Raw genomic sequence first — 20,797 nt, forward strand, 5'->3', positions numbered from 1 at the left:
AGCTACTCTTTTGACTGAGAAGAAAGAATTTGCATTACCAGGTTCTCTTGAAAACAAAATTTCATGTTCAGAAAAGAGTTGGGTGTGGGTGGAAAGGTTGGGAAACATCGACTCCTCTGCTTTTAGGTACAAATCACTAATTTGTTATTTTTAACACAAAGAAAACATTTTTTTTTGTTTCCAGTTTATTTTTTATTAAAAATTGCCATCTCCTCCCCTCCTACTCCCCCTTCCCTCCCCTCCCCTCCACCCATACCCCTACTCCCTCCCTCTCCAGGCCAAAGAGCCATCAGGGTTCTCTACACTATGTTGAGTCCAAGGTCCTCCCAACTCCCTCCAGGTCCAGGAAGGTGAGCAACCAAACTGACAAGGCTCACACAGAGCCCGTCCATGTCGTAGAGACCAAGCCCATCGCCATTGTCCTTGGCTCCTCGGTCAGCCTCCACCATCAGCCACTTTCAGAGAGTCCGATTTGGTCACATGTTCCATCAGTCCCATTCCAAGTGGACTTGGTGGTCTCCCATTAGTTCTGGATGCATATTTTGTTATGGAGTAAGGCTCACAGTGAGCCCGTCCATGCTGTAGAGTTCATGTTCATTGCCATTGCTCTCAAGGTCCTGATGAGGAGCAAAAGGAGGGAGATCATGAGCAAGGAAGCCAGGACCGCGAGGAGTGCTTTTACCCATTGAGATGGTGGAACAGATCTAACGGGAGACCACCAAGTCCAGTCGGAATGGGACTGTTGGAACAGGGGACCAAACCGGACTCTCTGAATGTGGCTGATGGTGGAGGAGGACTGAGAAACCAAAGAAAACATTTTTATAGCTGGGATTATTTTTAAAATCTATGTATGGAAACCCCTTAGTTTTTACTAGTCAACAATATCTTCTCTCTGATAACAATGGGTCTTGATACCTTTTGGATGACACAAAGTGTCTTAGGATTTCACTTTGTGCATAGCTCAGCAACAGGATTTTTGGGGATGTAGTGAAGGATATTCCAGGACAATGCTTGAAGAGAGAAGCATTATAGATGGTCCCATCCCCTGTGCTTGTTGGATTTTCTTGTGCTTGATAATTATTGATAAGCCTTCAGAGTACAGATGCATGCATGATACAGCTCCACTTCCTACGTTATCTGGTTTAATTATATGTTAACATTTATTAACAGTAATTTCCAAAAGATAAAAAGTCCTATTGTGCCATAAATAGCAAATGTGATGTTTTAGCTTGTTTTAGTTATTTCCTATTGCTGTGATAAAACATCATGACCAAAGCAACTTGAAGAAGACAGAGTTTATTTGGGCTTATGGCTAGAGGGGGAAGGGTCCATCATGGCAGGGAATCATATTATCAAGTGCCAGGCATGGCTGCAGGAGCAAGAAGCTCACATTTCAACCACTAGCATGAAGCAGAGAGAGCAACTGGAAATGGTCTGGAGAGTTTCGACTCAGAAAGACTGTCTCTAAGTGACATACTTCTACCAATAAAACCAAGCCTCCAAAGCATCCCCCAAATGGTGCTGCCAACTGGTGACCAGACATTCAAGTCCTGTGAAGGACATTTTCATTCCAAGCCCCACCACTTGTCTATCCAACCTACTCCATCCTTGCTGGCTCAGTAACTGATTTGATATGATGTAAATGATTAGAAGTTGGCTGTTTGCTATTGGCTATTGGTCTGTAAGTTTTAGAAGCTAGTTATACTTTTTTATGCCTGTATCTTTTGTATGAACAGTGCCAAGAAAACATCAAAGTTCTTTCATGCTTGTTTTGGTGGTATTGGAATACTTTATACAAAGCCACAGGCTACTAACTTGAAGTTAGTTGCACATAGGAAACTCTTAAAGCCTAGAGATAGCTTCTAAACATGAATGTTCTCTGTGACTGTATGTAGATGGAGTGGCAGGGCTGCGTCCCGCCACCCGGCTAGCTTTACACCCGAAATAATTACACAGAAACTGTATTCTTTTAAACACTGCCTGGCCCATTAGTTTCAGCCTCTTATTGGTTAATTCTCACATCTTCCTTTAACCCATATTTAGTAATGTGTGTAGCACCACGAGGTTGTCGCTTACCAGGAGAGATCTTAACTTGCATCTGTCTTGGAGAGGAGAAGCATGGCGACTGCTTATGGTGACTGCCTGAAGCATCTGCTTCACTGCCTTCTACCCAGCATTCTGTTCTGTCTACTCCACCTACCTAATTTTCTGTCCTCTTAAAGGGCCAAGGCAGTTTTTTTATTAATCAATGAAAGTAACACATAGACACTCCTCCATCAACTGTATGCACTTGCTTTCTGTGAACTCGCCCTGATTTTATAGACTTCAAGATAACTGAATGAATTGCCTATTTTGTTATTAACAAAGCTACAGTATTGGGATTATTTAAGTTGTTCTGCATATTTAAAAATCTCAGTGTGCCAAATGCTTTAACATTGTTTGAAGTTGAGGGATAGTGTAATGAGGACACTCTTTCTGTTGAATTCAAGTATTTTAGCCCTATAAGCCCTTTTGGAAATAAACTGTGCTTTAAATGAAAAAAATTGAGGCCCAGTAGGAATGGCACTAAATAGTGCTGATTGTTTTACCTTTAAGAAAGTGGAAAATTTACTTGGTGTCCCATTTTATTAATATCATAAAATTTAACAGTGTTGTTCTGGGCGTTGATATGTGTTCTTTACTGGTTATTAGCCCCAGGTTATAGTGAAACGGTTTGGTTCACTGCCTGTTCATATTGGGTAGAATGCAAATATCTAAACTGAAAAAAAGCAAATCCATAGTTGTTCCTGGTTGCCAAGTCTTTTGCAAAATACTTTCTAAACGCTTTGGTTGCTTCTTGTGTCTAGGGCGGCTGAACACAGAGGACTCCCTTTTTCTCATTTAGCATAGGCTTTATAGCTTCCCCAGACTCGAGCTGGTAATGAAGTTATGAGGGATATGACAAGAATGATGGCATTAAATTTCTCTAGACTACCAGTAAATGTTTCCACCCTGATGTCAGGAATGTAGAGCATCTGGAATCTGCAAGTAGAGTGAACCATTCACTGCAGGGATACTTTCTGCAAACTCTGAGCCATATCTTTCCCAGGGAGCCACTACTGTCTTGTCCAGAATGTTGTATTTTTACAGAAGCAACTTCCTGCAGCTGGAATACTCCTCCACCCGTGCTTCTGCATTTTCTAGCAGTTTTCTTTTTAGGTCTGTCATTGTTTTGAGAATCTGTGCTACATTTAAGATGAATTTCTTTTGGTTAGCAGTGAGTTATATTTGACAATATAGTGAAAAACAGTAGAAAATGAATTATTCTAAATAATTTATAATTTATATGATGAAATTGTGGTCTGTGCTTTGTGGTCTTTTTCCTCAGGTTTTCAGAGCATCTGGGATACGTACAATGACACTTTTTATATTGTCGATGGCCTAGATTTATTTTCTTAACAAATGCTATAGAGGGCTAGGGAGACAGTTCAGTCAGTAATATGCCTGCCATGCAAGAATGAGAGTCTGAGTTTGGATTCTTGGCTCAATAGCCGGGTGGCACAAATCGCTAATCCTGGTAGGGGGGATGGAGACAGCCAGACCCCTTTAACTTTCTAGTTAGCTATTTTATCTAACCAGTGAACTACAAGTTTAGCAAGAGGCTGTCTCAAAAAGCTAGGTGGGGACTGACTAAAAAAGATGATTGATGTCCACTGCTGGCTGCCATAGGCATGAGCACACACACACGCACACACACACGCACGCACACACACGCACACACACATACACACGCACGCACACACACGCACACACACATACACACGCACACATACACCACATACACCACATACACACAACAATAGAGAGGAAATGAGAAGGGATTTTTAGACATTCTCTGTTTCTGTGTCTGTGTGCTCAGTATGTTTGTCCTGGGGACAAGAGTTCAACCTCAGGTGTCACCAGTCCTCAGGTGCTGTCTGCTGTTTTCCTATTTAAGGACCATCTGGCTCACTGGCCTGGCGCTTGCTGATGGGTTGGGCTGGCCTCTAAAACCTTGAAATTTCAAGTGTATGGCATCACAATTTGCATTTTTTATGTGGATTCTGGGGCACAAACTCAGGTCATCACTAGCTAAATTATCTTCCCAGCCCCCACCTTTTTTTGTTTGTTTCTTGAGATAGTGACTTGTGTAGCCAAAACTGGCCTTGAACTCCTGTTCATCCTGCCTCCACTTCCTGAGCAATGCATTGCAGGAATGCACTAAGACTACCAGCCTCTATTAGTTTCAAAATTATCGAAATCATGGCTTTATTTATTTATTTAGGCGGGTTTCTCTGTAGCTTTGGAGCCTGTCCTGGAACTACCTCTTTAGTCCAGGCTGGCCTCGAACTCATAGAGATCTGCCTCTCTCTGCCTCCCTAGTGCTGGGATTAAGGGCGTGCACTACCACCACTCGGCTGTGCCACCACTGCCTGGAGAAATCAAGAGTTAAGATTAAAGTAAATCTGTCAGTGCATATTATATAGAACCCATAAAGCTGTGTCTTTGCTCCACTTGTTCAAGATGTACAGTTTACCCATGGAGTAAACAGTGCTGGTGTTACAACAGTCCTTTATTCTGAAGGCTCATTTCTACAGAATCATATTGCTTCATGTTTTTTTTTTTTTGTTCCCAAATACACCCTGTTCCCTTCTCCCAGCCCCCAGCTACCTCTCAAGCATCCCTGTCTCATTTGAACCCAGACACCTTTCTCTTGGGTTCTTGTGGTCCCCTCCCTCTGTACAGACTTGAGGCTAGCTGAATTGTTATTCTCATGTCTGCTTCTCACTTTGCTCGGGCCTCCTGTGTACATTGCATGTCGGTTATTACTTTTATCCAGACGTCTAGTCTACATAAGCATAAATGAATCACCTCCATGCAAGATGGGCTAGAGAAACCCCAGCTAGCGTGTTTTGCTCGGCAATTTCTTTGGGTTTTCTTTGGAAGCCAGGGCTTTTTCTTTCTGCTCTGCTTGTGGGTTGCTTTCATGTGAAATGGGTGGCTTGTCCTGACTTTATAGTCATCTTGATGAAAAATGGCTCCTGGTCATTAGATAAGCTTGGCAGCTGGGCAGTTTTCTTCTTATGTCCTCACCTGTTCTTGTCTTCCCATTCCCTACTGTCAGCCCCACCTTAATGGTGGAGAAGATTATTTTAATAATAAAGGTGAGTTTGTGCAGCTGTTACACCTCTTTGTCATTCATGATTCGTCATCACCATCACCATTCTGTGATTAGGTTGATATAAATTGTTTTTCCCCCTAACATGCATGTGTACCTGGAGACGGATTTTACTTTAGGCTGCCGGGTCTCTCTCTCTCTCTCCCTCTCTCTCTCTCTCTCTCTCTCTCTCTCTCTCTCTCTCTCTCTCTCTCTCTCTCTCTCTCTCTCTCCTTATTTCCCAAAGGGCTTATAGGACTAAAATACTTGTGAGTGAGTGTGTGTGTGTACCACAAGAAAACCTGAGCAGTCATCTTCAGGCAGGCAATTTACTTCTTTTGATACACGCTTTCTCATTGGCCTGAAGTTCACCAGTTAGTCTAGATTGGCTGACCAACCAATGAGCCCAGAGATCTACCTGTCTCCAGCTCCCTAGGCAGTACCGGGCTTACAAAGGTAGGTGCACACACTCAGTATTTGTAAGTAGGCTCTGGGGATCTAGAGCGGCTGTTCTCAACCTGTGGGTTGCAACCCCTTTGGCAAACCTCCATCTCCAAAAATATTTACACACTACAATTCATAACAGTAGCAAGATTACAGTTATGAAGTAGCAACGAAATAATTTTATGATTGGGGTCACCACAAGATGAGGGTCTATACTGAAATGTGAGGGGGATGGGAGGCCAGCTAGATGCCTAGATACACTTTTAAAATCTCTGCTGTGTCCTGCTGCTCCTGGGAGTGCAACACTGCTGTACTTTCACCCAGGAGTGGAGTTTAGGTGTCGGTATTTCACAAGGCTTGCTCTGTCTTTTGGGTAATCTTGAGCCTGAAGAAGGGACTGTGACAGCTGTTGGGGAGCTGGTGTCAGGTAGTTATAGCTTCAAGGTGGAGCAAGTACTGTCCTCTGTGGCTGGAATAGAGCTCCTAAGGAGCTCTGCACTATGCTCTGGAGAAAAATTACTGCTCAGAATTTCAGCTTTAAAATAATATCTGTCTTGTAATATACATAGTAAAAATGAAAGTAGTTGCCTCAGCCCCCAGTTTCTCTTCCTTGGGAACACATGGCTATCAAATCGACATAGATTCTGCAGGTGGCCCTCTGTCTACTTAAGACTGCAGTGATTAGGGAGTGGAGGTGAATTTCCTCCTCAAAGAGACTGCAAACTTTACATGACCATCTTGCCAATAGTATGTGTGTATGTGTCTGTCTGTCTATCTATCTATCTATCTATCTATCTATCTATCTATCTATCTATCTATCTATCTATCTATCTATCTATCTCAGTTTATACATTTTGTGTCTGTTCCTTTCTTCTGGACTACTCTGTCCTTTTTTTAAAGCTATAGTCATTCTCTGCTGACCTTACTTTCAGCAGATGACCATGTTGGCTAGTAGACTGAAAATACTGTCATAAACACAAAGGAACAATCATAGTGTCTCCTCCAGATTCACCCTCTCTGGAGAGCACAGAGAGATGCAGACAGCCCACCTAATTTTCCTTTCTCCTATATAGGGGCCTGTGCTTCTCACTCACTGGGGTGTAAAGCGGTGGTAGATTTTTCTCTGCTGTGCCATTCTGTTGCTGTTAGTATACACATCTGCTGACATGACAATTCACAGGTGACTGGATATTGAAGCCAGGGCCTTGCACGTTCCAGACAAGTGCTCTACCACCACACTACATCCCCACCCTTCTTTCCTTTTTGAGACCAGTCTCTTGTCCTGCATTTACTCTGTAGTGCATGCTGATCTTAAACTTATGATCAGCTTCCTTCAGCTTCTTGAGTTGCTGAGGAACTTTACTGAAATGTGAGGGGAATGGGAGGCCAGCCAGATCCTAGATACACTCCTTAAATCTCTGTTATGTCCTGCTGCTCCTGGGAGTGGAACACTGGTATAAACTAAGATTATAGGCCCATGCTAGTAGACCCGAATCTTATTTATCTTTCAAAAACACTCCCTCTATCCACTTGGAAGTAACAGTCTTCTTCTAAGGACTGTTTGGGTTTACTATCTCTGACAGGTTTCTTCCTGATTTTAGCCTCCTTCCTCCAGTCTACTCTGTCAGAGTTAAATCCAGAGACCAGTTTTCAGGCCTTCTTGTCCCTGTGTTTATAGGGTGGATTGTTGATTCTTCCTAGACGTGGTTTTGAGATTCCAACCCTGGTTCCTGGTCCTCCTCTCTGAGAGGCTGTAGGTTCCTCCTCTTCTTGCATCATGCAACCTTGGGAAGGTGGACTGCTTTGTGCCTTCAGCCTCATACTCTTAGTAGTGTTACCAGAACTGTGGATTTAGATGCCATTTATGTCCCAAGTGCTGTAATTGGCTTCTCCTGCTCTGTTACTCTTCTGATGTCTATGTCCATTGTATGTCTGCCTGCTGTCTGGTAGCTATTTCAAATTCATCATGTCGAAAACTGAGCAGCCCTCTGTCCTCAGTGGCAACTTCCAAAACCCTTGGAACTTCCTTTTACATCTTGTGTCCTCTGTGGTGCTGCTCTTCTCACTGCCTCTACTCTGTCATGCTAGTCTTGGTCCACTTTCCTGTTCTCCCAAGGTCTGTGTGGGTGCACGATCATAGCCCCAGCACTCTGCAGATGGAGACAGGCAGGAAAATTATGAATTCTGAGGCCAGTTTGGGCTATATACTGACACCATGTCTTTTTTAAAAAGTCTCCTGATATAGTTTAGTGGCTAATTAACTTAAAATGTTAAAAGATCTGATTAACCAAGGTGATGGCATTTGGTGAGTGTGTTGCAACTTCTGTGAAACACTCGTTCATCACAATTACGAATTTTATGAGTTAGGTCAGTCTTCCTACCTTCCCCAACCCCTGATCAAATCACCTGTGTCTGATGCAAAGGGAGTAGGATTATGGTAAAACATGTGTTTGCTTTCACAGTTCAGCTGTTCTAAACGTTGATGCTTTAGCTGATTTCAACTTATGTGTTCAGTGCTGAATGATCATATGATGTGGGGTGTCCTATATATGTGTTTCTTTCATTGGTTGATGAATAAAGCTCTTTTGATATACATATATATATATATATATATATATATATATATATATATATATATAGAGAGAGAGAGAGAGAGAGAGAGAGAGAACGCAGAGTCAGGAGATACCATGTAGCTGCCGAAGGAGGCAAATACTGGATTCCTACCAGTAAGCCACAGCCTCATGTCTATACATAGATTGATAGAAATGGGTCAATTTAAGATGTAAGAGCTAACTAGAAATATGGCTGAATGATTGACTGAACACTGTTGTAATTAATATAGTTTCTGTGTGATTATTTGTGTCTGAGCAGTCAGGAAACATAGGAGCAATCTCCACTTACTGATGGTACCCATATGTTTGGGCCTAACCTGTGTGGCCAGCCACATACTTTTAGTTTGGGTGCTTATTTGCTGGTTTAGGATTAGGAGGAAAGTAGCTGAGAGCATGCGTGCAGCTCTGAATCAGGTCCGCTAGGCGTGCATAGGCAGGAAAGCATGGTGGATTCCTGTTGTCATACCCTGAGACATTTGCAGGCCAAGCAATGCGCTGCATGGCATATTTAGCTTTTACTCAGATAAAAGGGGTTTATGTGTTGCATGCACATTCCTAGAGTTGAGGTGCTGAGTACTGTTCCTACCTTACTATCCCAGAGCTGGCAGTAAAGGTACCTCTGCCATATTGAAAGGCTGAGAGAGGTGGAGCCAGCATCTAGGGCTGCTGCAACCACATTGCTTGTGTGCTATGGATATGTTTTATTAGCATTGGTTATTAAAGAGACTGTTTTGAACTGGGCGGTGGTGGTCCACGCCTTTAATTCCAGCATTTGGGAGGCAGTGTCAGGTAGATAGATCTATGTGAGTTCGAGGCCAGCCTGGTTTACAAGAGCTAGTTCCAGGACTGGCTTCAAAGCTACAGAGAAACCCTGTCTCGAAAAACCAAAAAATGAAGCAGCTGTTTTGGCCAGTGGCTTAGTAGAGTAAAGCCAGGCAGGAAATCCAAACAGAGATATATAGAGAAAGTAGGCATAGTCAGAGAGATACCATGTAGCTGCTGAAAGAGAAAGATGCCATCTGTAAGCCAGATCCTTACCAGTAGCCCAAAAACTCGTGGCTGTGATACACAGATTAATAGAAATGGGTTAATTTAAGATGTAAGAGTTAGCTAGAAATATGCCTAAGCTATTCTATTGGCCATTGTTGTAATTAATATAGTTTCTGTGTTATAATTTGGTTCTGAGTAGTCGGGCAGTCTCTGCCTATACCCATCAGCTGACTTGGCCTGTTTGCTCAGTGCTGACTGGCCTCTGTCAGCTGCACTGCCCACATTGTGACAAACCTCAACCTGATTTTGAACTGAAAGTTGTTAACCTAGAGAAGTCTCTTGTCTTTAAGGATAATGACAGTAATTGACATTTTATAGAACATTGCTGCAGGGAAGAGAGTCACAGCATATTTAAGTCTAGACCAACCATTCAGTGGCTCGAAACCATGTAGTTTTTAATCTTCAAGAAAAAGAGGCAGGTTTAAATCATGACTAATGAAGCCAGTGCCAACACATTTAAATTCAGTCATATACATAAACAAAGACTGTGGCCACAGGGGATGGCTTAGTGCTTTGGCTCACAGAATGAGCTATTTGATGCTGTACTGAGAGTGTTCTCATTAGTGTATTGGAATTTGCCAAATACAATGCTCTGGAAAGGAGGTGATAGGTTGCAAGATTTCATTACTAAACAGCAGGAGCTAGTGACCTGTTTAAAATCTTGGTGTCTCTCTGTAGTCAATCTTGTTATTCTAAACACCTCCCATGGCTCATGACATCCTTTGTGTTTTTTTTTTTCCATCTTTAGGAATTATTATTACTGTTGCAGTGCTGAAGGTCAAACATAGAACTTCATGAATGCTAGGCCAATGCTTTGCCAGTGCAGTACAATCCCAGATTCTATTTCTTGTGTTAATGTGAGGGAATCATGATCTTTCTTCTTTCATAACTACCATACATTTGTGAAGAAGTTTACATCGGGTGTTATTTTGATAGGAAAGAATTGTATAAATGTTCTCTAAGAATCAAAATCAATATAAGATCTGTATGTTTATCTGTATGTCTACATACACATGGTAAGAGGAAGTCACAGTCATCAATTCCCTCTATTGTAGAAGCTGAGAAATCCCATGAGCCACTATCTGCATTGTGGAAACTCAGGAGACCCTGTGGTGTGATTAATCAAGGCTTGAAAAAGAGAGCCAACAGTGTAGGTCACTGACTGTTAAGATCTGAGAATTAGCACTGTGGTAAGGATTGGGGTATTGGTATGGGGTACTGGATTTCAAAGTTTGGAGAGTCAGAAGCTGTTGTGTTTGTGGTGACAACATGAGAAGCTGGACTTTACCAGTTCAGACAGAAAGAGAGTTGGCTCTTTTTTTTATGCAAGGTGCCTGAACATGTGAGTGGTTCATATTTACTCAGCTTCTGATTCAAATGTATATTTCTCCCAAGAGCACCTCCATGGGCACACCCAGAACTACTACAGTTCTGTGAGTTACTGGGGATCCCCTTAGTCCAGTCAAGGTGACATGTAAAATGCAGTCATTGCAAAAGTGCTCGTTGTTTAATTTAGAATATGGCCTTCATTCATTTCTCCCAGCTGAGATGAAGAATTCAGGGTTTGCATGCTGTTGAAAATAGGCAAGCAGGGCTGATGGCGTAAATCACAAACAATCCCACACCAGTTTGGAATTATGATTAATAGAATGGTTATTTATTTAAAGGGGAAAAACTTACAGATCACCGTCCCAGACAACAGCCCTCTGCGCAATCAGGAAGGGAGCCTAGTTGTCAGAAGTGGAGTCGGAAGCCAGAGAGCGAGTGGTGGGAAGTGGCCGCATTTTTAAAAAGAGAGACCACGCCCCAATGGGCTGGTATCTCAGCGGCTATTGGCTGAAGGAGCAGATGGAGCTCCCACAACACAGGGCCCTTGAGATGGTTCACTGGGCATAGTAACCCACACTGTGTTTCCACGAACCAACTCCGTCAACTTGTCCTCTGTGCTCCACGCATGCACCGTGGCACAAGCGTGCTCTCTCTATTTCTCTGATTGGTCTTGGTAGCTCTCTCACACTTTCTCTCCCTCTCTCTCTCTCTCTCTCTCTCTTTCTCTCTCTCTCTCCTCTCCCTTCTCTCTCCCTTCCCTCTCTTGAACATGTTAAACAAATGTAATACAAATAGACAAAAATATCATCAACCCAAGCCTTGGATTTAATAGGATTTGTCTTTCACATAAAGCCTTGATTTAATAGAGACTCAATTTTCATTCATCAATAATTTTAATTGTATCCCAGTGTGAAGCAGCAGAAAGCCACCTCTCCCCAAGCAGAAAGGCAATCCCTCTCTCAAAGAGGAGACACTCACACTTAGATCAGTCTGCAGAAGAACCAGTTAACATTTCACTCTCCTCTCGGCCTCAGCTGCAGATTTCATTGTCTTCTCTGTGAAAACTGAAGACCTCGAAGTGCTTTTCCTTTGCCACTGCCAATGATTAGTTTTGTCGGTAGAGGGCGCTGGCAGGACATGCAGCAGGAAGAGGCTGCCCTTGATCTGTGATTTGCATTTGCTGAGTTTTGCTTCTGTCATGGGCTCCTCAACAGCCCTTGTGGGAGTCTCCAATGACAGTTACCCACTTTGAGTTTTAGCTACACGCCTACAAAGAGATTATTAGCGAGCCTTATAGACAGGCCTGGGTTGCTCTCCTGGGGGCTCTGTGTCGCTGTGAGTCAGTGGGGCGCTCATTGTCTGCGGGCTCAACACTGTCTTAGGCAAATGGTAAAGATACTTTAAAAAATACTTAAGTGATTCCGTTGTAGATATAATGAAACACACACCCAAGTAAGAAGGACAAATCCAGTCAGCAGAATACAGTTTGCAGTGGCACTGCCTCACAGTTAATGAGAATAAGCTGGGTCTCAGACAGTTTGCCAAGAAGTGAAAATGGTTTGTTCTAACTCTAAAAAAGTGGCACCAAAAGTGCGGAAGTCATGGCAAAGCCTTAAATATACTGGTTCCGTGAAACACGTGAAAGTGGAAAGAGTGAGAGAGCCATACTAATAATTACTTTATTTATCTTATTTCATTAAGAATTAAAATTCATGATTCTAAAGTATGTTAGATGTCATTAAAAGGTATGAACATAGTATCTGTATAGCAAAGAATGAATTTGATGTTTAACTTATTGCCATATTGCGAACTAATATCTATACGTGTATATAGTTTTCAGTTTAATTGTGTGTTTGTTTACTGAAAAGATATATTTTGGATATATATTGTCTCAGAAAAAGAGTAGACTCTTTTGTTTATGGCTGTTTCATGTTTGGCATGCCTACCTAATTGTCTGTCATCAATCTGTCTTATCTAGCGTCAAAGATCATAAGAATACTGAAGGCATAGAGAGGTGTCTTCTCTATTTGTAGCGTAGTGCTCTGAATAGAAGACCTCAGTAAACGTCGGTTCTTAGGAATTTACTTTAAAAGACAGCCCATTTTGTGCTGCCAAACAGAATATAGTGGTTTCCAAGGACTTTTCTTTCTGTACTTTCCATTATCTGCCATCAACTGTGGTCTGAGAATATTAAATGGAAAATTCCAGAAATAAACAACTCCTAAGCCTTAAATTGTGCACCTTCTTGAGTAGGGTGATGAAATTCTGCAGCATCCCACCTGAAGTGTGAATTAGCCCTTTGTCCAGTGTGTTCACACTGCGTATGCCACCTGCCCCTTAATCATTTATTTAGCTTCACTTTATGATGCGTCTTTCCACCATGTAGCCTTTATTTTATATAATAGTCACCCCAAGGCTCCAAAGTATATATAGGAAATGGTGCATCAGGATACACATTTATATATACTATCTGTGCTTTCAAACACGTGCTCTGGGTCTTCGATAAGTGCGACCAGTGCTGGACTGACTAGTTCATAAGACATTTATCACCTCATGGCTCTAAAAAACTAGTTGAACACTGATGGAGCCATGTGAGACTTAATAGGGGCATACTTCACAGTTTCATTAAATGGAGGGAGGGAGAGGAAAGCAAAGGAGGGACTGAACTTGCTTTTTATAATGAATTCACATCTACCATGTAAGGAACTGACTTAGATGATAATAAAGTTAATTTCTTCAGGCATTGTCTTCATGGCCCCATCACATCTGATTTTTACCTCCCAACATATTATGTTGGTGAATTACCAACACGTGCTCTTGGTTGGAGGGGACTCAAATCATAAACACCTACCTCAGGTGTTACCTCTCTTTCCTGGTCTCTTCTTCCTCCTAGGCAGGAGCTGTCCCACCTTTCCCTTACACGTCCCTTGCTGGCTGCGCTGTAAGGCCCAGGGGGCCCACAACCCCATCAATTTTGTTCTTTAGAGCACACGATCCATGTCTGCTTAATTGTTATTAGGACAACTTGTTGAACTTGCATAATTACGAAATGTAAAGTAAACTTTATTATGCCAGATTTTGCTCAGAAACTGAGTGGGTTAAAAAAATTTAAAGACATACCGTCTGGAAACATTCTCTGTTTGAGAACATTTGGTTAGACTTTATGAGTATTTTTAACTGCTGGGACTCAAATATAGGTTTATCTTTAGTCCATGTCAGGACAGAAACTCCACTTTGTGTGACTTCTAAAGCCTGCATTGCCTTCTTTGAGACAGTGCATCTCTGGCCTTGCCATCATGTCTTTAATTTATGATTGACATTAGTCTGGCTCTTCTAGCATTGGTTATGGCTGCCAGATCAGGTAGCTGAAGGGACTGTGGTTGTCACTGGAGTGCCAGATTATGGTGGTGACATATCAGTAAGGAGTATATATTGCTAAGGAGCAGAAAACTCAGGCTTATGAGCCTTTGCTAGAAGGAAAAATGTTTTTTAAACTTGAAGTATAAAATGGCTTGTTTCACAAAATATAAACAATGCTTGTATAGAATTATCACTTTCCATGTGTAAAGTAGTATGCTGTAGTGTGCACTTAGAATGCCTGCTGAAGCTGTTTTGACTCTGAACCATGGGAATACAGTGGTGTTTTCTTCTAGAGGAAGATGCATTAGGGAAAGAATGTTATTTTATAGCAATTATGGGGCTCAGAGCCCCATAATTCTGTTGAAATTTTAAGACAGACATTTGACCTTAGTATTTTTGTATTGCTATTTTTATTTTGAGATCACTATAGAGTCCCATGTTGTTTTCAGAAGTGATACAGGTGTGTACGTAACCCTTTTCCTTCCAGTGCTATCATCTTGTCTGTGACCACAGCAGAGTGTGGCAGCTGGGAAATTGTCACTGATACAACCTGGTGTGATTTGAATGTATTCCTCAGATTTCATGTGTTGTGAGCTTAGTTCCAGGGCTGACGGTTTGAGGGAAGTGAGGCCTTCGATAGGAGGCTAACCCAGTCGGGCTCGGGCTCATCCCTCATGAGGGAGCTAATATCCTCTTTGCAGGAGTGAGCTTGCTGTGAACAAGTGTTCTGTCACCTCTCGCTCTTCTGCTTTCTACCATGAGACGACATAGTACAGATGTACTCCTGAGCTGCCTCCCTTTCATGCTGGGCCCCAAGTAAACTTGCCTTGTTCTTTAATTATTCAGCCTGTGGCATTCTGCTATAGTAATATGAAAGAATCTCCAAGACACTTAGATTCACCAGTTTTCTGTTCACTTTTATGTGTTTGTATGTCTCGTTTTACATCTACAACTTACCATTTGCCTTTTTAAATTGAGTTTATTCATTTATTTTATATCCAACTTCAATTTCCCCTCCCTTCTCTCCTCCCATTTCTCCCCTTAACCCCTCTGTCCCATCCAAATCCCTTCCTCTGTTTCTGTTTAGAAAAATGCAGGCTTCCCATGGGTGTCAACAAAGCATGGTGTATCAAGTTAAGGTATAACTAAGCTCCTTCCTTCATATTAAGACTGGGTGAAGCAACATAATATAAGGAATATATTCCCTAAAGCCTGCCAAAGCATTGGGGACAGGCCCTATTGCCATTGCCAGGAGTCCCACAAGTAGATCTAACTATACAACTGTCACACATATGTAGAGGACCTAGGTCAGTCCCGTGCCAGCTCCTTAGTGTCTATGAGCCTAGGTTAGTTGTCTCTGTGGGTTCTCTTGTGATGACCTTGACCCCCCCCTCCCCAGCTCATTTAAACACAAAGGAAAAAAGGGTTAGATAAATCACATGAAATGCTTAAATGTAGACATGGGAATCAAATATTGACTTATTTTTTTTGTTAACAATAATAATTAGCAGCAAGTTTCATTGAGTTCCTATGGACTGTATTATGAACTTACCACACACCAGGGGCTTCTGGTGTATTGTCTTATGTGACCTTCCTAGCAATTATACCATGTAAGTTAGATCAAAGTTGGTTTACTATACTTAATCATCCCTGAAGTCATTTTCCAAGGAATAGGTATTTTTTAAACAACTCTTGAAATTAGTGGAAAAAACCTCTTTTGTTTTCATCCTTTTACATTTTAAGTCTCTTCCATGACTGCTGATCCTGGCATTTGTTGAGTGTGGGGATGTATCTCTGTGGGTATTAGGAAGGGAGGAAGGGTGAGTACTGTCTTATAGATGGAGTCATGGTGAGATGTTTTAAAGTCTTTGTTCAATGGTAAAGAAGACCTGGTTTATACAGAGTGCCAGGTTTTAAAAAGAACTAATGTGAGCTATCACAAATACTTAAAAGTATAATTAGATTTTTCCATAGTCTAATTTAGGGTTATTCTTATGACCATTTTTGGCTAAATACAGCCTCGGGGGTGTTTGGATTCACTCAGATACCCATTGTTACATACCTGACTTTAGAGTGGTGCCGCATGCTTATGCTTGTAAGTTAGAGCTGATGTGTGCTAGAAAGGTAAGAGATACACTAATCAGAAGTCCATAATTTACTGTTCTTTGCTTGTTAAGTGTCTTGTAAAGCTGTCGCTATGATGGATGTCAGCCCTTACTCAGACTAGGGGTATGTTGGTGCCTCAGGAGGTCTTGGTGTTTTTGTAGACAGCAGACAGAAATGAAAGGAATTTTGTCCTTTTTACCTCCTGTAATCCTGGTAGAAAATACACCATGTGCTGGGATCTGATATTGACTTCTGCCAGGTCACCTCCCTCAAGAGTCATGGGCAAGTCCCACTGCAACAGTCTGGCTGCTTTCAACTGAGATGGATGACTCCTGTGGATATTGCCAAGAATGCCACAGCAACCTGCATCTGCCACCAGAGGGGAAGCAGAAAACTCCATACACTGCAGATATAAACTACATTTTGCACAGTTCCTTTGGGGGAAAAAAAAAACAGTCCACAGTGATGCAACAGCCCGTGAATCACCATGTGGGGCTGATTTTTGTCCTACGTGGCAGAACTTTATTTGCATGTTAGATAATGCAAATCTTTTTTTTCTCTCATTTTTTAATTAAAAATTTCCATCTCCTCCCCTCCTCCTCCCCTTTCCCTCCCCTCCCTTCCACCCATACCCCCACTCCCTCCCTCTCCAAGCCAAAGAGCCATCAGGGTTCCCTTCACTATGTTAAGTCCAAGGTCCTCCCAACTCCCCCTAAGTCCAGGAAGGTGAGCAACCAAACTGACAAGGCTCACAGTGAGCCCATCCATGCTGTAGAGTTCAAGCTCATCGCCATTGTCTCCTTAAGAACCTTCACCTGGCGTTGGATGGAGAAAATGACAGAGCCCCACATAGGAGCACCGGACTGAGCTCCCAAGGTCCTGATGAGGAGCAAAAGGAGAGAGATCATGAGCAAGGAAGTCAGGACCATGAGGGGTGCATTCACCCATTGAGATGGTGGAACAGATCTAACAGGAGACCACCACGTCCAGTTGGAATGGGACTGATGGAACAGGGGACCAAACCGGACTCTCTGAATGTGGCTGACGGTGGAGGAGGACTGAGAAACCAAGGACAACGGCTATAATGCAAATCTTTTGAAGTTTTATGTTATTAGGAATTCTTTGCAAATTACAAAGCCGTTTGGAGACTCCTCTATCCATTTTCTCCTAAGGAAGTTTCTCCTCCTCATGACTCATCCCACTCCATGGCTAATAAGAGGGGAATGTAATAACGGTTAAAGAAAGGCATGCATGCCTTTTCTTCCTTTTTCCTTCTTTCTTTTTTTTCTCTTTCTTTCTTTCTTTCTTCCTTTCTCTCTTTCTTTTTGAGCACTGTACACATTTTCTGTCTTGGGTTATGTAAACTTGAATGACTTTAAAACGCTGACAAGTGTGGAAGGTGGAAAGCTCTCCTGTTAATATATACTTCTTTGGAATTTAAAAATCAAAACACTTCCTCTGCTTCTTGAGAGAATTGTTTTGTTTGATGGCCCACAATACAAATCCAGTAAAAATGACATATTTCAGCTGTCACTCACACATACCCTTCAGTGAAATTAATGAGATCACCCTAAGATTGCACTTTGTGTTTTATTTTTACTTTATAGGTCTGTATGAGCTGTTGGCTGCTCTGCCCGCCCAGCTACAGCCACATGTGAATAGCCAGGAGGACCTGACCTTCCTCTGGGACATGTTTGGTGAAAAGAGCCTGCATTCACTGGTCAAGGTAAACCACACTGATGTCAAGTTCTCTTTGTGGAAACATATGGAAAGATATTCTGAGTGCCATCTAGTAAACCAGAGACAAAATTGTTACTGTCTGAAAACAAAATAGCCTTGTTATGTTTCACGGCCAGGCATGGAAGTTGTTAAAAATTTTACCAGAAATACATAGTCGACTTCACTGAAGGGCATGATGTGGCCGTGCATGCTAATGCAGCAGCATGTGGCTGCCCTTGTTTAGACAAAAGACAAAATAGTGACAGGAAGGTTGAGACTCCGTTATGGTCGACACTTGTGGGCTGGAATTTCACTTAAATCAACAAATGTTCACAGCAGAAATTAGAAGGGATATGTGTTCTGAGGTCAGAAACAGCAGTCGTCCAGAAGCCACATTAATTTAAAATAATTTCCTTTAACAAAGTCAACTGAAATTCTAGTATGCTGTTTCTTTTATCGGCCTGACTCCATTGAAATGGTATTTTGTGGAGGAATACAGTGGAGTTATTATGAATCAAAACAGTCTTTGCAGCCCATTTTAGGGAAAGCATCCTGTCACAAGAACTGTCAGCCACAGGGAACCAGATCCCGTCTTACAGAAACACTGGGAATGACCAGCTCTCTTAAAATAGTAAAATGAGAATAAGAAGCTCACTGGAAAACATGCCGCTTAAGCTTCTGGAAACACAAACTGCATTTTCTCTCATTTAACTCAGGCTGAAATAAATGCCTAGTCTTTCTTGTGTCTGTAGGAGATAGAAGCCCACATCTCCATGAAATCTAGACCTATACTTTATTCAGCTAACTTTGTTAGGGTTGTCTGTCATGAGGGGAGGCTTTTATCTGGTACATAGTATTCGAAAATGGACCATTTCTGAATTGCCACTGTTTACAGAACAGAAATGGTCTATGTGTTTCTTTTCCTGAAATTTGTCTGTTTTGAATAGCAACAATACTAAAGAAACTAACGTCAATACGTGGTCCTCCCCTAGCAGTACATTTTACAGCCTAGAGTTATTCATTAATTTATTTTTGCATAATAATTCAATTACCAAGGTATCTTTATGCTCTAATTTATTTTAGGCAGCTTAGTTCATTTTTTGGGATGGGTGAGAAATGATCTTGGCCTTATAATTTAGGAGTTCTCATGCCTTAGTACAGTAATAATAAAAAATGCTTCTCTGTTGAATGTATGGAAGTGGAGTAGCTACAGATGCATGCACACTGATTTTAGCGTTTGCCGTAACGAATAACATGTATTTGAATTGGCATCATCGCTGTTTCACTAAGTAATAGATGCATGTTTATTTGTATCTATTTATAACATAGCTGTAATTTCATTATCTAAAATAGAAGTCAGAATGTGTGTCACCAAGTTGACAATTTCTATAAAACTGTTACCATCTCAGTTCTTGGATAGTTATATATGTTAGGCAGATTTATTATGTATTGAAGAAAAGGTTATCAGAGCACATAAAAAGTGAAAGAACTCGAGAGGTTGTGGTTACCACTGTTAAAAGGATGAAACTAACGTATGGAACAAATTCCTACATACACTGGACAGTGAGTTTTCAAAATAGGCTATTTTCCAAAGTGTCTGTCAGTGGCAAGTGGGTAGGAAGCATCCAAGACAGTGCTAGTATCTGGTTTCCTAAAAACAATGAAGCCAATGGATGGATGTTTTGGCATTTTAGATAGCTCAGTTGACATGCATACTGTTCCACATATTTTCAGAAATTGCTATAAAATGCATTTTTCAAATGAGTCCCATTTGATGCCACTCACGTAGTATTTGTGCGTCTTCCATCCTCTCCTCTGCCCCCAGCTCTGATTAGATGCAGCTCTCAGTTTTGTCCTCTGCCTGACCCATTCTATTAGTTTTAAATATGTAAAGTCTAAAGCGCCTCCAGGAGGCAGACTCATGGGATCTTAGCTTAAAACATCTGGAACAAACCACTTAACTGTATTCCAAATGCTTCTAGTTAAGGCTGGAGGACAGAAGCCTTTAGCGTTTGTACATAAATCTTTCTAGAGCCAAAGGAATTTGTTTGAAAAGATTTGTTATAGAGTGAACCAAAATGTGCTTGGGTTTTATGCTCTACCCTGAAGTTCAAGCTGTTACTGTGTGATTTAGAACTGGAGAATGCAGAATTTGATTTTCATTCTAGCACAGAATTTTCATGGTCCTTGTAGGGTGTGTGTGTGTGTGTGTGTGTGTGTGTGTGTGCGTGTGTGCATGTGTGTGTGTGTGCATGTGTGTGTGTATGTGTGTGTATGTGTGTGTATGTGTGTGTGTATGTGTGTGTGTGTGTGTTGTAAACTGCCACAAAGTTTTAAAGCTTTAAAATACTTGTAACTTTGGCATCGAATGTAAAAATACTTAAGAAGAAACTACACTTACAGTCTGAATGACAGGTACTGACCTCTACTTTGGATATTGAGATTGTTACTGGAAAGAAAGATGACCCCAGAGGGCTTGTCCAACTTTTTGATGACGTAACCCAGTATTACCACCTATAAAGTTGATGCTCCAAAGAGGCACAGTTGAGTTAACAACAACAAAAAAAATCACAAAGAAGTCTCAATATTTTAAATGAGTTTATGATTTTGCACTGGGACACATTCATAGTTAGATGCACCTACAGGGTGTCCGCTGAGCATGATTTTTAAAAGAAAAGCTGAAAATAAAAAGCACAAGTATGTCATTCTGTTGGTTTCAGGAGGAAGGCAGTGCTGAGAGCATCCTGCAGTAATATTGGCTGTTAAACGAACTGCTAGGGCTGTAGGTTGGATAAATAGGCTGATAGTTTCGATAATGATTAGTATTGGGATAAGGGAGATGGGGGTTCCTTGGGGGAGAAAATGGGCTAGTGAGGCTTTTGTTTTATGTCGGAAGCCTAGGATTACGGCTCCTGCTCATATCTGAGAGGTCTTGTGTCTGCTTGGTGGGACCTGCTAATATGGAGGACTAGGAAGCATCATTCACTCAGTCCCGCCAGCA

At 41.7% G+C, this 20,797-nt stretch overlaps 1 protein-coding gene across 5 annotated transcripts in view; it reads left to right on the forward strand.

The window, feature by feature from the left end:
* Window positions 1–20,797, forward strand: part of Mpp7 (membrane palmitoylated protein 7) — a 252,742-nt gene that overhangs the window by 93,260 nt on the left and 138,685 nt on the right. For 4 of the 5 annotated variants that reach the window (XM_038334123.1, XM_038334122.1, XM_038334125.1 and 1 more), the window contains one exon: window positions 17,685–17,803. In XM_038334123.1, the coding sequence (XP_038190051.1) occupies window positions 17,685–17,803 (119 nt within the window). Of the gene's footprint in view, window positions 1–17,684; window positions 17,804–20,797 lie in introns of those variants that run through there. The other variant, XM_042055273.1, reaches the window with a different exon arrangement.

This window comes from Arvicola amphibius, chromosome 6 (genome assembly GCF_903992535.2).
Source record: "Arvicola amphibius chromosome 6, mArvAmp1.2, whole genome shotgun sequence".
Lineage (NCBI taxonomy): Eukaryota > Metazoa > Chordata > Mammalia > Rodentia > Cricetidae > Arvicola > Arvicola amphibius.